This window comes from Entelurus aequoreus, linkage group LG14 (assembly GCF_033978785.1).
Source record: "Entelurus aequoreus isolate RoL-2023_Sb linkage group LG14, RoL_Eaeq_v1.1, whole genome shotgun sequence".
NCBI classification, from domain to species: Eukaryota; Metazoa; Chordata; class Actinopteri; order Syngnathiformes; family Syngnathidae; genus Entelurus; species Entelurus aequoreus.
Genome location: NC_084744.1, coordinates 54,220,655 through 54,238,414, shown reverse-complemented (window position 1 = coordinate 54,238,414; position 17,760 = coordinate 54,220,655). Strand labels below are relative to the sequence as shown.

Below are 17,760 nucleotides of genomic sequence, written 5' to 3'. Positions count from 1 at the left end.
CGATTGGTTACAAACAGAGCGGTAACAGCCAATCAGCAGTGCGTATTCAGAGCGCATGTAGTCAGCGCTTGGCGTTTAGCAGGTAAGCATCAGGCAGCGGACTCTCCCCAAATTATAATAAACACCTCCCAGTCAACTACGAGTAACATCACTATGAGCCCGTTGACCTTCTGGAAATATAAAAGGCAGCTCAGCTCGCTCGCAGTCCTGGCTTGAGGTGAAGGCTAATTCGCTTTTAGCGTAACGTTAGCCCATTTTGCGGTGTGTGTTACGGACAGCAAAGCCCTGTCTGTCTGTTATTTCACTTTACCTTTTTCTGTGTTGATTGAGCTGTGTTGAAGCAGCAAAAAAGGACTTTATGTTAAATGAAGAGTTTCTGTCTCTGATAGTTGATATAATAATGTAACTGCATCATTAAGCCTACATAAACTCCATGGTGTTCAGCGATAAATAGTCTCTCCTATTGCTATTGTACCATTTTTTTCAGCTATAGTTACATTAATCATTAGTAATGCAGCAGCCTAGTTTGGAATGGCAGGGTCCCTGCTATCACATGTTGATAAATATATAACTTTTACATGATAAAAATCAACTACAGGTTTCCCAAATGCTGTAATAAATTAAGCATAGTGAGTTGACTAGAAACTGTTTAATGTAGAAGAAAAGTTTTGTCATTTTATTTAATCTGAGCAACAACTTGAGGCAGTTTAATGTTGATTAACGTGGGCAGAATTATTATAGTGTTCCCAATGTTAAAAGGATAAAGCCATTGTTTACAAATTTGGTAAATAAATAACCAAAACATTTATATTTTGTTGTTTTCTTACTATACCGAAAATGAACCGAACCGTGACCTCTAAACCGAGGTACGTACCGAACAGAAATGTTTGTGTACCGTTACACCCCTAATATATATATATACACTACCGTTCAAAAGTTTGGGGTCACCCAAACAATTTTGTGGAATAGCCTTCATTTCTAAGAACAAGAATAGACTGTCGAGTTTCAGATGAAAGTTCTCTTTTTCTGGCCAATTTGAGCGTTTAATTGACCCCACAAATGTGATGCTCCAGAAACTCAATCTGCTCAAAGGAAGGTCAGTTTTGTAGCTTCTGTAACGAGCTAAACTGTTTTCAGATGTGTGAACATGATTGCACAAGGGTTTTCTAATCATCAATTAGCCTTCTGAGCCAATGAGCAAACACATTGTACCATTAGAACACTGGAGTGATAGTTGCTGGAAATGGGCCTCTATACACCTATTGCACCAAAAATCATACATTTGCAGCTAGAATAGTCATTTACCACATTAGCAATGTATAGAGTGTATTTCTTTAAAGTTAAGACTAGTTTAAAGTTATCTTCATTGAAAAGTACAGTGCTTTTCCTTCAAAAATAAGGACATTTCAATGTGACCCCAAACTTTTGAACGGTAGTGTATATATATATATATATATATATATATATATATATATATATATATATATATATATATATATATATATATATATATATATATATATATATATATATATATATATATATATATATATATATACATATATATATATGATTGACACTGGATAGTTGCTTTACATTTTTTTAGCCAAATGCGGCCCCCAAGTCAAAAAGTTTGGACACCCTGCATTACAAAACAATGTTGATTATACATACTCGTCTTTTAAAACTGACTAGCATAATATTGTGAGAGTCCAGTCCATAGTGGATCTAACATAATATTGTGAGAGTCCAGTCCATAGTGGATCTAACATAATAGTGTGAGAGTCCAGTCCATAGTGGATCTAGCATAATATTGTGAGAGTCCAGTCCATAGTGGATCTAACATAATAGTAAAAGTCCAGTCCATAGTGGATCTAACATAATAGTGTGAGAGTCCAGTCCATAGTGGATCTAACATAATAGTGTGAGAGTCCAGTCCATAGTGGATCTAGCATTATATTGTGAGAGTCCAGTCCATAGTGGATCTAGCATAATATTGTGAGAGTCCAGTCCATAGTGGATCTGGCATAATAGTGTGAGAGTCCAGTCCATAGTGGATCTAGCACAATAGTGTGAGAGTCCAGTCCATAGTGGATCTAGCATAATATTGTGAGAGTCCAGTCCATAGTGGATCTAACATAATATTGTGAGAGTCCAGTCCATAGTGGATCTAACATAAGATTGTGAGAGTCCAGTCCATAGTGGATCTAGCATAATATTGTGAGAGTCCAGTCCATAGTGGATCTAACATAATAGTGTGAGAGTCCAGTCCATAGTGGATATAAGATAATATTGTGAGAGTCCAGTCCATAGTGGATCTAGCATAATATCGTGAGAGTCCAGTCCATAGTGGATCTAACATAATATTGTGAGAGTCCAGTCCATAGTGGATCTAGCATAATATCGTGAGAGTCCAGTCCATAGTGGATCTAACATAATAGTGTGAGAGTCCAGTCCATAGTGGATCTAGCATAATATTGTGAGAGTCCAGTCCATAGTGGATCTAGCATAATATTGTGAGAGTCCAGTCCATAGTGGATCTGGCACAATAGTGTGAGAGTCCAGTCCATAGTGGATCTAGCATAATATTGTGAGAGTCCAGTCCATAGTGGATCTAACATAATATTGTGAGAGTCCAGTCCATAGTGGATCTAACATAAGATTGTGAGAGTCCAGTCCATAGTGGATCTAGCATAATATTGTGAGAGTCCAGTCCATAGTGGATCTAACATAATAGTGTGAGAGTCCAGTCCATAGTGGATCTAACATAATATTGTGAGAGTCCAGCCCATAGTGGATCTAGCATAATATTGTGAGAGTCCAGTCCATAGTGGATCTAACATAATATTGTGAGAGTCCAGTCCATAGTGGATATAAGATGATATAGTGAGAGTCCAGTCCATAGTGGATCTAGCATAATAGTGTGAGAGTCCAGTCCATAGTGGATCTAGCATAATAGTGTGAGAGTCCAGTCCATAGTGGATCTAGCATAATAGTGTGAGAGTCCAGTCCATAGTGGATCTAGCATAATATTGTGAGAGTCCAGTCCATAGTGGATCTGGCATAATAGTGTGAGAGTCCAGTCCATAGTGGATCTAGCATAATAGTGTGAGAGTCCAGTCCATAGTGGATCTAACATAATAGTGTGAGAGTCCAGTCCATAGTGGATCTAACATAATATTGTGAGAGTCCAGCCCATAGTGGATCTAGCATAATATTGTGAGAGTCCAGTCCATAGTGGATCTAACATAATATTGTGAGAGTCCAGTCCATAGTGGATCTAACATAATATTGTGAGAGTCCAGCCCATAGTGGATCTAGCATAATATTGTGAGAGTCCAGCCCATAGTGGATCTAACATAATATTGTGAGAGTCCAGCCCATAGTGGATCTAACATAATATTGTGAGAGTCCAGTCCATAGTGGATATAAGATAATATTGTGAGAGTCCAGTCCATAGTGGATCTAGCATAATATCGTGAGAGTCCAGTCCATAGTGGATCTACCATAAAAGTGTTTGAGTTGTGCAACGTCAGTGTGGAGGGGGGCGTGGCCTGCGGGCCTGCCGCGGAACGGGGTGTGCCGGGACCGGCCTCGAAGACAGCAACAGGTGAGTAGATGGCTCAAGTGGACCTTGTTATCTCATCACCTGTCGCCTTTATTAGCAGCAGCCGGAACGAGACACGTTGTTGGAGTTGGAGTGGGAGCAAGAGCGAGAGAGACACGGACTCGGAAAAAGAAAGACTATTTGCTGGAAAGCAAAAGCCGGGCAATCCTTTATGCAAATAAAACAGTGTTGTACCCAAAAATCCGGGCTCTCGTGGCAGTGTGTGGTGGTCCGAGGAATCCACTACAATTTGGCGCCCAATGTGGGGCTCAAACCCACGACTTTGAGATTAAGAGTCTCATGCTCTACCGACTGAGCTAACCAGGCCAACATCGCTTGGTGTATGAGGCGGAAGTCCACCCGATTTGGTAAGTATCCGGTTTTGGAGGTGATCCTGGTGGCAGCGATTACAGCCGTCGTGGCGTTCCCGAACCCGTATACCCGCCAGAACACCAGCGAGCTGATCAGGGAGCTCTTCACTGACTGCGGCCCGCTGGAGTCCTCACAGCTCTGCCAGTACCGCAGCCAGATGAACGGCAGCAAACCAACAACGTCTGGTGCTCATCTTCAAAATGTCTTTCTTTTTCCGAGTCCGTGTCTCTCTCACTCCGGCTCCCACTCCAACTCCAACAACGAGTCTCGTCTCGGCTGCTGCTAATAAAGGCGACAGGTGATTATTTAACAAGGTCCACCTGGGCCATCTACCCACCTGTCGCTGTCTTCGAGGCCGGTCCTGGCACACCCCGTTCCACGGCAGGCCCGCAGGCCACGCCCCCCTCCACAGTCAGGACCTAATTCAACAAGTTGTCAACAATGTTTCAATGTCATGCACCTGTTGGGACTCCAGGTGTTGATTGTCGTCCTGATTATGATATTCCCAGCACTTGGTGTTGATCATACCCTGCAGCGTGACCTGGTTTCAGGTGGATGGACCATTTTTTTCACACAATTTCCATCATGCAGCAAAGGTACACCAGGGGGTCCCTTTTTCTTGTTACAAAGCAGCCGCCATGCAGCTGATGCCTCTGCCATACATCCTCGCTTATGAGCCCCCGGGAGTGTGCGGCGTTGCGCCTCGTGCAAACAGCCTAAATGAAGGGTGATGAAGCATCTCGTTGCCTCGGGCGCAAAGCACTCAACTCCAGTACATAACAGAAAACATTTAGCAGCAAATTGCACCCTATAGCAGGGGTCCCCAACTTTTTTTGCACCAGGGACCGGTTTGATTTAGGCATTATTTTTTTCACGGTCCGGCATTCCACATGTGGCATATAGATATAGCAAATAAGTGCATGAAAAAAATCTCTCCATAGACTTTAGTTTTTTGCTCATTTTTGCTAGTAGTAGTACTTTTTTTTGGTTTTAGTATCTGATTGGTTATAGGTGACGCATCCCATTCCAGGACAAGAGCATGGATACTGTATATAATAAAGCTAGACGTACCAGACATTAGTTCCAATAGACTTCTGTGGATTACTATTTCCATTCTAAAAGTTATGTGTTCATATTTTGTGCAACATTTCATGCATAGATACACTGTCAGCTTTTTTGGTCCATTTTTCCACATGCAAATACATCCGTTATTGCTAACTACTTATGTAATAGGACGAAGTGCACTTTAATTTACTAGGCCAAAGGAGATGCTTAAGTTAAGTTAAAGTTAAAGTACCAATGATTGTCACACACACACTAGGTGTGGTGAAATGTGTCCTCTGCATTTGACTCATCCCCTTGTTCACCCCCTGGGAGGTGAGGGGAGCAGTGGGCAGCAGCGGTTGCCGCGCCCGGGAGTCATTTTTGGTGATTTAACCCCCAATTCCAACCCTTGATGCTGAGTGCCAAGCAGGGAGGTAATGGGTCCCATTTTTATAGTCTTTGGCATGACTCGGCCGGGGTTTGAACTCACGTAAGGGCTCATGCAAAGCCAACAGATCAAGCGTAAAGGGACAAGCGGTATAAAATGGATGACCATTTCCAAGCATTCACCCAAAATTCAAGCATTTTTCAAGTCTTGAAAGCACAACATTAAAATCCAAGCATTTTCAAGGTTTTTAAGCACCCGTACGAACCCTGCCTATAGGACGTGTGCACCTACAGCAGCACCCTGGATTAAGACTGGGGATGAGTGGTTCAGCAAGCTGTTTTTAAAAGTGACTACCAGCAATTTTAAAAGTGACTACCAGCAATAAAATAGGCAGAGTAACCATGTAATACTCTTCCATATCAGTAGGTGGCAGCCAGTAGCTAATTGCTTTGTAGATGTCGGGAACAAGTGGTGTGAGACGACGATGGTTTGTCGTGATCACAATATGCAGGAGACAGCGGGAGGCAAAGTGCAGGTAAAAAGGTATCCAATGCTTAATCCAAAAATAAACAAAAGGCGAGTGCCCCTAAGAAAAGGCATTAAAGCTTCGGGATGGCTATGCAGAACGAAACTAAAATTGAACTGGCTATAAAGTAAACAAAAACAGAATGCTGGACGACAGCAAAGACTTACAGCGTGTGGAGCAGACATGACAATTTCCACACAAAAAAAGATGGCAACAACTTAAATATTCTTGATTGCTAAAACAAAGCAGGTGCGGGGAATGGCGCTCAAAGGAAGACATGAAACTGCAACACCTGGAAAACCTACTTTGAGACAAGAGCTACAGTGATGCATGCTTGGTTATGGTTTAAATTCATATCCAATTGCGACGACGACTTTATATTGTCTACCGAGTTTCATTTTTTTTTTATGATTTCTGCCGGGCAACAGCGGGAGGCAAAGTGCAGGTAAAAAAGGTATCCAATGCTTAATCCAAAAATAAACAAAAGGCGAGTGCCTCTAGGGAAAGGCATTAAAGCTTAGGGATGGCTATGCAGAACGAAACTAAAATTGAACTGGCTATAAAGTAAACAAAAACAGAATGCTGGACGACAGCAAAGACTTACAGCGTGTGGAGCAGACATGACAATTTCCACACAAAAAAAGATGGCAACAACTTCAATATTCTTGATTGCTAAAACAAAGCAGGTGCGGGGAATGGCGCTCAAAGGAAGACATGAAACTGCAACACCTGGAAAACCTACTTTGAGACAAGAGCTGCAGTGATGCATGCTTGGTTATGGTTTAAATTCATATCCAATTGCGACGACGACTTTATATTGTCTACCGAGTTTCATTTTTTTTAATGATTTCTGCCGATGAAAATGAAAAAAAATGCGCCTTGGCTCAAAATAAGGTTGAAAACCACTGCCCTGTAGGACGTGTGCACCTACAGCAGCACCCTGGTCAAAGACTGGGGGAATGAGGGTCTGTTTTTAAAAGTGACTACCAGCAATAAAATAGGCGTTTTTAATAGCTCTTATAGTATAATTGTGCTCATTAATAGCCCAACTCAGTGTTTTTCAACCATGTCGGGAACAAGTCGTGTGAGACGACGATGGTTTGTCGTGATCACAATATGCAGGCGACAGCGGGAGGCAAAGTGCAGGTAAAAAAGTATCCAAAGCTTAAACCAAAAATAAACAAAAGGCGAGTGCCCCTAAGAAAAGGCATTAAAGCTTAGGGAAGGCTATGCAGAACGAAACTAAAATTTAACTGACTACCAAGTAAACAAAATCAGAATGCTGGACGACAGCAAAAACTTACAGCGTGTGGAGCAGACATGACAACAATGTCCACACAAAAAAAGATGGCAAGAACTTCAATATTCTTGATTGCAAAAACAAAGCAGGTGCGGGGAATGGCGCTCAAAGGAAGACATGAAACTGCAACACCTGGAAAACCTACTTTGAGACAAGAGCTACAGTGATGCATGCTTGGTTATGGTTTAAATTAATATCCAATTGCGACGACGACTTTATATTGTCTACCGAGTTTCATTTTTTTTTTATGATTTCTGCCGGGCAACAGCGGGAGGCAAAGTGCAGGTAAAAAAGGTATCCAATGCTTAATCCAAAAATAAACAAAAGGCGAGTGCCTCTAGGGAAAGGCATTAAAGCTTAGGGATGGCTATGCAGAACGAAACTAAAATTGAACTGGCTATAAAGTAAACAAAAACAGAATGCTGGACGACAGCAAAGACTTACAGCGTGTGGAGCAGACATGACAATTTCCACACAAAAAAAGATGGCAACAACTTAAATATTCTTGATTGCTAAAACAAAGCAGGTGCGGGGAATGGCGCTCAAAGGAAGACATGAAACTGCAACACCTGGAAAACCTACTTTGAGACAAGAGCTACAGTGATGCATGCTTGGTTATGGTTTAAATTCATATCCAATTGCGACGACAACTTTATATTGTCTACCGAGTTTCATTTTTTTTAATGATTTCTGCCGGTGAAAATTTAAAAAAAATGCGCCTTGGCTCAAAAAAAGGTTGAAAACCACTGCCCTGTAGGACGTGTGCACCTACAGCAGCACCCTGGTCAAAGACAGGGGGGTGAGGGGCTGTTTTTAAAAGTGACTACCAGCAATAAAATAGGCGTTTTTAATAGCTCCTATAGCAGTGGTTCTTAACCTGGGTTTGATCGAACCCTAGGGGTTCGCTGAGTCGGCCTCAGGGGTTCGGCGGAGCCTCTGCTGCGGAGGTCGAGACACGCCCGACTCATCGTGTAAATAAAAACTTCTCCCTGTCGGCGTATTATGGATACCCCCAAACAATGTTCCCTCTAATTTTCCATATGTGTGAGCAAACGCAAAAACTCCTTGAGCATTCGGTGGAGAGCATGTGAGCGACGTCAGACGTGCACATACACTGTGGTCACACCTGCAGCACACCTGTCCCAAACCTAACTAAATAACAAGTTCAATGTTTTATTATTATAATCAAATGACAGCAGTCATTTCCATGAGATTATTTTCTAATGTAAGTTAGGGCTGCAACTAACGATTAATTTGATAATCGATTAATCTGTCGATTATTACTTCGATTAATAATCGGATAAAAGAGACCAACTACATTTCTATCCTATGCAGTATTTTATTGAAAAAAAAAACAGCGTACTGGCACCATACTATTTTGATTATTGTTTCTCAGCTGTTTGTACATGTTGCAGTTTATAAATAAAGGTTTATTAAAAAAATTAAAAAAATTATTTAAAAAAAAATAAAAAAATAAAAAAAAACCTCTGCGCATGCGCATAGCATAGATCCAACGAATCGATGACTAAATTAATCGGCAACTATTTTAATAATCAATTTTAATTGATTTAATCGATTAGTTGTTGCAGCCCTAATATATACATATATATATATATATATACATATATATATTAGGGCTGCAACTAACGATTAATTTGATAATCGATTAATCTGTCGATTCATACTTTGATAAATCGATTAATAATCGGATAAAAGAGACAAACTACATTTCTATCCTATCCAGTATTTTATTGAAAAAAAACAGCATACTGGCACCATACTTATTTTGATTATTGTTTCTCAGCTGTTTGTAAATGTTGCAGTTTATAAATAAAGGTTTATTAAAAAAATAAAAAAAATTATTAAAAAAAAAACAACAACAACCAAAAAACCTCTGCGCATGCGCATAGCATAGATCCAACGAATCGATGACTAAATTAATCGGCAACTATTTTAATAATCGATTTTAATCGATTAGTTGTTGCAGCCCTAATATATATAAATATATATATTAGGGCTGCAACTAACGATTAATTTGATAGTCGATTAATCTGTCGATTATTACTTCGATTAATAATCGGATAAAGGAGACAAACTACATTTCTATCCTATCCAGTATTTTATTGAGAAAAAAACAGCATACTGGCACCATACTTATTTTGATTATTGTTTCTCAGCTGTTTGTAAATGTTGCAATTTATAAATAAAGGTTTATTAAAAAATAAAAAATAAATAAAAAATTTATTTAAAAAATAAATAAATAAAAAAAAACCCTCTGCGCATGCGCATAGCATAGATCCAACGAATCGATGACTACATTAATCGGCAACTATTTTAATAATCGATTTTAATCGATTAGTTGTTGCAGCCCTAATATATATATATATATATATATATATATATATATATATATATATATATATATATATATATATATATATATATATATATATATATATATATGTTAGGGCTGCAACTAACAAATTGATAATCGATTAATATGTCGATTATTACTTCGATTAATCGATTAATAATCGGATAAAAGAGACAAACTACATTTCTATCCTATCCAGTATTTTATTGAAAAAAAACAGCATACTGGCACCATACTTATTTTGATTATTGTTTCTCAGCTGTTTGTACATGTTGCAGTTTATAAATAAAGGTTTAGTAAAAAAATAAAACAAATAAAATAAACATTTTTATTTAAAAAAAAACAACAACAAAAACTGCGCATGCGCATAGCATAGATCCAACGAATCGATGACTAAATTAATCGGCAACTATTTTAATAATCGATTTTAATCGATTTAATCGATTAGTTGTTGCAGCCCTAATGTGTGTATATATATATATATATATATATATATATATATATATATATATATATATATATATATATATATATATATATATATATATATACACATATATATATTAGGGCTGCAACTAACGATTAATTTGATAATTGATTAATCTGTCGATTACTTCGATTAATAATCGGATAAAAGAGACAAACTACATTTCTATCCTATCCAGTATTTTATTGAAAAAAAACAGCATACTGGCACCATACTTATTTTTGATTATTGTTTCTCAGCTGTTTGTACATGTTGCAGTTTATAAATAAAGGTTTAGTAAAAAAATTTAAAAAATAAAATAAAAATTTTATTTAAAAAATAAAAAATAAATAAAACTCTGCGCATGCGCATAGCATAAATCCAACGAATCGATGACTAAATTAATCGGCAACTATTTTAATAATTGATTTTAATCGATTTAATCGATTAGTTGTTGCAGCCCTAATGTAAGTGTTTTGGCCCACTTAGAATGACTATAACAGGGGTCACCAACCTTTTTGAAACCAAGGGCTACTTCTTGGGTACTGATTAATGCGAAGGGCTACCAGTTTGATACACACTTAAATAAATTGCCAGAAATAGCCAATTTGCTCTATTTACCTTTAACTCTATGTTATTATTAATAATTAATGATATTTATCTTTGTGGAAACACTGATCATCTTAATGATTTCTCACAATAAATATATATAGAAACAGATAAATATCAATATGCAACACTTTATTTTCATATTTTCTCTAAGTGCACATTTTTCAAATTGAACATTTTCAAATGATCTCTTCTAAGACAGTCTTGAGAAATCACAATATCCCATTTTAACTAGATAGCCACTAACATTTTTTAACAAATCATGAATTACTTTGCACCATGTTAGTACAAATAATAACTCACATAAAATACAAAAGTCAACTCTCAAATTTTTAAATAAATCATGGCACACTTTGAACTGGACACCAAATCTGTTATCTGTTTCTTTGTCAGTTAGTGAAGACCAAGTCTTTAAAATATATTTTCTTGGATTTTCAAATTCTATTTGAGTTTTGTCTCTCTTAGAATTAAAAATGTCGAGCAAAGCGAGACCAGCTTTCTAGTAAATAAATAGAATTTAAAAAATAGAGGCAGCTCACTGGTAAGTGCTGCTATTTGAGCTATTTTTTAGAACAGGCCAGTGGGCTACTCATCTGGTCCTTACGGGCTACCTGGTGCCCGCGGGCACCGCGTTGGTGCCCCCTGGACTATAACATATTGTTTTTCATGAGCTGTGTACTAGTATTATATGTCTGGGTGGGGGTCCTACTTTGGAAATAATGTGTACCTCAGGGGTCACCAACCTTTTTGAAACCAAGACCTACTTCTTGGGTACTGATTAATGCGAAGGGCTACCAGTTTGATACACACTTAAATAAATTGCCAGGAATAGCCAATTTGCTCAATTTACCTTTAACTCTATGTTATTATGAATATTTACACTTAATTGAACGGTTTAAAAGAGGAGAAAACACGAAAAAAATGACAATTACATTTTTAAACATAGTTTATCTTCAGTTTCGACTCTTTAAAATTCAAAATTCAACCGAAAAAAAGAAGAGGGAAACTAGCTAATTCTAATCTTTTTGAAAAAATTTAAAAAAGAATTTATGGAACATCATTAGTAATTTTTCCTGATTAAGATTAATTTTAGAATTTTGATGACATGTTTTAAATAGGTTAAAATCCAATCTACACTTTGTTAGAATATACAACAAATTGGACCAAGCTATATTTCTAACAAAGACAAATCATTATTTCTCCTAGATTTTCCAGAACAAAAATTTTAAAAATAATTCAAAAGACTTTGAAATAAGATTTAAATTTGATTCTACAGATTTTCTAGATTTGCCAGAATAATTTTTTTGAATTTTAATCATAATAAGTTTGAAGAAATATTTCACAAATATTCTTCGTCGAAAAAATTTAAGCTAAAATGAAGAATTAAATTAAAATGTATTTATTATTCTTTACAATAAAAAAAATAAATTTACTTGAACATTGATTTAAATTGTCAGGAAAGAAGAGGAAGGAATTTAAAAGGTAAAAAGGTATATGTGTTTAAAAATCCTAAAATCATTTTTAAGGTTGTATTTTTTCTGTACAATTGTCTTTCTGAAAGTTATAAGAAGCAAAGTAAAAAAATTAATGAATTTATTTCAACAAGTGAAGACCAAGTCTTTAAAATATTTTCTTGGATTTTCAAATTATATTTGAGTTTTGTCTCTCTTAGAATTAAAAATGTCGAGCAAAGCGAGACCAGCTTTCTAGTAAATAAATAAAATTTAAAAAATAGAGGCAGCTCACTGGTAAGTGCTGTTATTTGAGCTATTTTTTAGAACAGGCCAGTGGGCTACTCATCTGGTCCTTACGGGCTACCTGGTGCCTGCGGGCACCGCGTTGGTGACCCCTGGACTATAACATATTGTTTTTCATGAGCTGTGTACTAGTATTATATGTCTGGGTGGGGGTCCTACTTTGGAAATAATGTGTACCCCTTTCAGATATCGCATTTAGCTCCCACTAAAACATTCACATGTTGCACAATGAGATGCAAACATGGGATTATGTGTACATTCCTGTAACTATATCTTTATTATATTTAGGGCTGCAACTAACGATTAATTTGATAATCGATTAATCTGTCGATTATTACTTTGATTAATCGATTGATAATCGGATAAAAGAGACAAACTACATTTCTATCCTTTCCAGTATTTTATTGGAAAAAAACCAGCATACTAGCACCATGTTGTGGACATTGGGGATGCAGCATACACCAACAATAACACAGAAATGTAACTCATCAGAACTGAATCTTGTACACGTTTCTGTTGTGAATAATAAAGGATTCATTTTAGGCTGCCTCTGAATAATAGCATGAAATATTCCAGCACCTTCATAACGTTTAGTTATACTAAAGCGTCACTCAAATCTAAATATATTTATATAGCTTCATCAGCCCGGCTACATTGATCCATTATGAAACCAACCTGAGATATTTCTGTCCGTTACGTTTATTTCGAAATTGGTAAGCGTGCGTTTTCTCTCTCAAAACGGAGTCAAATGTGCCGAAGACATATTATCAGCCCCGCGTTGCAACAAAGGCATAACTTTAACGTTACTCACAAAAAAGCTGAACTCATGAATGCTTGTTGCCACTATGGACTTAAAAAGTTACGTACTGTGAGTTCTTCCCTTCATCCATGGCTCCAACATGTCTCCTTTTGCAGGTGCTTCTGAAGCAATGTTGTACTTCCGTGCCATTTTGCAGGAAACGCTCTTCTTTGAAGTCTTTAAAGTGAAGTGTTCCCACACTTTTGACGACTTAGGTCGTACACTTTTCTCCATTGAAGCAATAACCTCAAGATGTTTCTCCGCTAAACTATCGGTAGTGTTTTCCTGCGCCATTTTTCGAATTTTTCCAGCAAAGGAGACGCCGTCGTCACGTGAGCTGCACGTGACACATCATTGGCTAGCTTACGCCACCTCATGAGACGTAGCCTCAGCGCCGCCCTGGTGCTATTTTGTACTGTTTTTGTACTTATTTTGATTATTGTTTCTCAGCTGTTTGTAAATGTTGCAGTTCATAAATAAAGGTTCATAAAACAAAAAAAACAACAAAAAAATAACCAACAAAAAAAAGCCTCCGCGCATGCGCATAGCAAAGTTCCAACGAATCGATGACTAAATTAATCGCCAACTATTTTGGTAATCGAGCCCTAATATATATACATATATATATTAGGGCTGCAACTAACGATTAATTTGATAGTCGATTAATCTGTCGATTATTACTTCGATTAATCGATTAATAATCGGACAAAGGAGACAAACTACATTTCTATCCTATCCAGTATTTTATTGAGAAAAAAACAGCATACTGGCACCATACTTATTTTGATTATTGTTTCTCAGCTGTTTGTACATGTTGCAGTTTATAAATAAAGGTTTATTAAAAAATAAAAAATAAATAAAACATTTATTTAAAAAAAATAAAAATAAAAAAAAACCTCTGCGCATGCGCATAGCATAGATCCAACGAATCGATGACTAAATTAATCGGCAACTATTTTAATAATTGATTTTAATCAATTTAATCGATTAGTTGTTGCAGCCCTAATATATATATATATATATATATATATATATATATATATATATATATATATATATATATTAGGGCTGCAACTAACAATTTGATAATCGATTAATCTGTCGATTATTACTTCGATTAATAATCGGATAAAAGGGACAAACTACATTTCTATCCTATCCAGTATTTTATTGAGAAAAAAACAGCATACTGGCACCATACTTATTTTGATTATTGTTTCTCAGCTGTTTGTACATGTTGCAGTTTATAAATAAAGGTTTAGTAAAAAAAAAAATTAAAAAAAATAAAAATTTTTATTTAAAAAAAATCAACAACAAAAACTGCGCATGCGCATAGCATAGATCCAACGAATCGATGACTAAATTAATCGGCAACTATTTTAATAATCGATTTTAATCGATTTAATCGATTAGTTGTTGCAGCCCTAATTATATTACGGTTCGGGTTCGGTGAATGCACATATGAAACTGGTGGGGTTCGGTACCTCCAACAAGGTTAAGAACCAACTGTCCTATAGTAAAATTGTGCTCATTAATAGCCCAAATATAACAAAAAAATGGCTTGACTTGATTTCCACGAGGGAGCGCCATGTTTGGTCGACGGTAAAACACGACAAAAACGTGGCACTTACCAAAGAGGGAGTTGGCGAAGCCGTACCACACGCAGCCCCGGTCTCCTATCAGCCAGCGTCCCTGCGTGCTGGCGGCGAAGCTGAACGGCGTCCCCAGCACGCACACCAGCAGGTCGCTGACGGAAATGTTGACCAGGAGCAGGTTGATGGGCGAGCGCAGCATCTTGAAGCGGAAGAAGAGCACCAGCACCAGCAAGTTGTTGACAAGTCCCAAAGTGCCGATGAAGCCCAAGCACACGGCCACCACCGCGTTCCCCGTCGGAGTGAGGGTGGAGCGCGGAGAGCCGCCCACCGGGTGCCCGTCCCCGGGCAGGGAGACGTTGAAGTCCGCGCAGCCGCTCAGGCTCGCGTTGGACGCGAGCATCGCTGCGGCGGCGGCGCGCCGGGCGGCCAGTGCGCGCGGACCGGATAGGAGTAAGAGTGTCCGCGGGGGCTTTATCAAAAAATAAATAAATAAATAAATGCAATGATTTAGTGTAACAGTTTATTTTGTCGGATTGCGCAACTTTTTAAAAGTGTATGAGAAAAAAATAAAAATAAATAAGACAAAAAAAAAAAAAAAAAATTTAATTAAAAAAAAAAGTTGGATTAGTCTGCATGCACACACTGACTCTTTGTAAAGATGCTGCTGTCTCTTCACACCTTCCCTCTATGGCCGTGTTTAAATCATTCTTGGCCGCTTACTGGCTGCTGACGTAAGGGCAGAGGGTGTGTGTGTGTGTGTGTTGGGGAGGGGGGGGCTCTGAAGACCAAACAGACCATCATCATCATCACCATCATCGTCATCCTTATCATCGCCACCCCTGTAAGCTCGTAGCGCATTTAAAACCCAACCGTCGGGTTGGACAATGACCCCAAACACGCGTCAAAACCAGCAAAGCAGTGGTTCTTAACCTCGTTTGAGGTACCGAACCCCACCGGTTTCATATGCGCGGTCAGCGAACCCTTCAAAGAACAAAACCAACACAGTGCATGAACTCACGACAAATTACACACCTGCAAATCAGTCCGACTTCGGCTGTTGCCGTATCGACAATAGAAAGAAGTTTTTATTCACACGAAGGGGGTGCTCCACTAACCACGTTAAACCCAGATTCCGAACTAACAAAGGTCTTAACTCATTCTCTTTCTATGCCACATCAATGTGGAATGCGCTCCCAACAGGTATAAAAGAAAGGGCATCTCTATCCTCCTTCAAAACCGCAATAAAAGTTCACCTCCAGGCAGTTACAACCCTAAACTAACACCCTCCCCGGATTGCTAATAATCAAATGTAAACAATCAAATGCAGATACTTTTTCTTATGCCTTCTGATCTCTCTCTCTCTCTCTCTCTCTCTCTCTCTCTATGTCCACTACTTGATGTCCATATCCCCCCCCCACCCCCCCCCCCCCTCCCTCCACACCCCTGATTGTAAATAATGTAAATAATTCAATGTGATTATCTTGTGTGATGACTGTATTATGATGATAGTATATATGATAGTATATATCTGTATCATGAATCAATTTAAGTGGACCCCACTTAAATTGGGTGTTACCATTTAGTGGTCAATTGTACGGAATATGTACTTCACTGTGCAACCTACTAATAAAAGTCTCAATCAATCAATCAATCAAAACGACGAGTCGGGTGTGTCTTGACCTCCGCCGAACCCCTGAGGCCCACTCACCGAACCCCTAGGGTTCCATCGAACCCAATCCAATCTAATCCAATCCACTTTATTTATATAGCACATTTAAACAACAAAATGTTTCCAAAGTGCTGCACAACAATATTAAAAACAGTGTTAAAAACAATATTAAAAACAATAATCAAATATTATCCTCAGCTCCACCAATGACTGAATAAAAACAAAAAATAAATAAATATAGAACCAATAATATTTGGTTCTATATTTATATTGGTTTTATATAACAATATAAAAATAAATATGAATAAAAACAAATTTAAAGGGAAAACCCAACTTTTAAGCATTCTCCCGAATGCTCGATAAGAAAAGAACCGATTCCATGGATTCGATTACCTTTTTGAGAACCGGTTCCCGTCATCGAAGCCACTATACCGTATTTTCGCGACCATAGGGCGCACCGTATTAAAAGGCGCCATGTTAGGGTGTTCCAACCGGACAATGAACCCAAACACACGTGAAAAGTGGTAAAGGAATGGCTAAATCAGGCTAGAATGAAGGTTTTAGAATGGCCTTCCCAAAGTCCTGACTTAAACGTGTGGACAATGCTGAAGAAACAAGTCCATGTCAGAAAACCGACACATTTAGCTGAACTGCACCAATTTTGCCAAGAGGAGTGGTCAAAAAATGCAACCAGAAGCTTGTGGATGGCTACCAAAAGTGCCTTATTGCAGTGAAACTTGCCAAGGGACATGTAAGCAAATATTAACATTGCTGTATGTATACTTTTGACCCAGCACATTTGCTCACATAAATTCAAAAAAGAACCAAACTTCATGAATGTTTTTTTTGTGACCAACAAGTATGTGCTCCAATCCCTCTATCACAAAAATATAAGAGTTGTAGAAATGATTGTGTTAAAAAGCGCATGGACAATGACCCCAAACACACGTCAAAAAGTGGTAAAGGAATGGCTAAATTAGACTTAGACTTCCTTTTTACTGTCATTCAAATTTGAACTTTACAGTACAGATATAAGAACGACATTTCGTTGCATGGTATCCTTACATCACACTCAAATTTATAAGCACAGGCCTAAATTTACCGCATGCCTTTGGTAAGCGCCGGAGTGAGAAGAGGTTTTTAAATTAATTACCGCCCCAGCGGCAATTCAAGGAAATACGGTATAACATATTGTTTTTCATAAGCTATGTACTAGTATTATATGTCTGGGTGGGGGTCCTACTTTGGAAATAA

At 37.9% G+C, this 17,760-nt stretch overlaps 1 protein-coding gene across 1 annotated transcript in view; it reads right to left on the bottom strand.

The window, feature by feature from the left end:
- The window catches only part of LOC133665054 (vertebrate ancient opsin-like), a 183,688-nt gene extending 168,424 nt beyond the window's left edge, over positions 1-15,264 (bottom strand). The window contains exon 1 of the mRNA XM_062070217.1: positions 14,874-15,264. Within this exon, the coding sequence (XP_061926201.1) occupies positions 14,874-15,237 (364 nt within the window). The 5' untranslated portion in view covers positions 15,238-15,264. The remainder of the gene's footprint in view (positions 1-14,873) is intronic.
- Between the last annotated feature and the right edge of the window lie 2,496 nt (positions 15,265-17,760).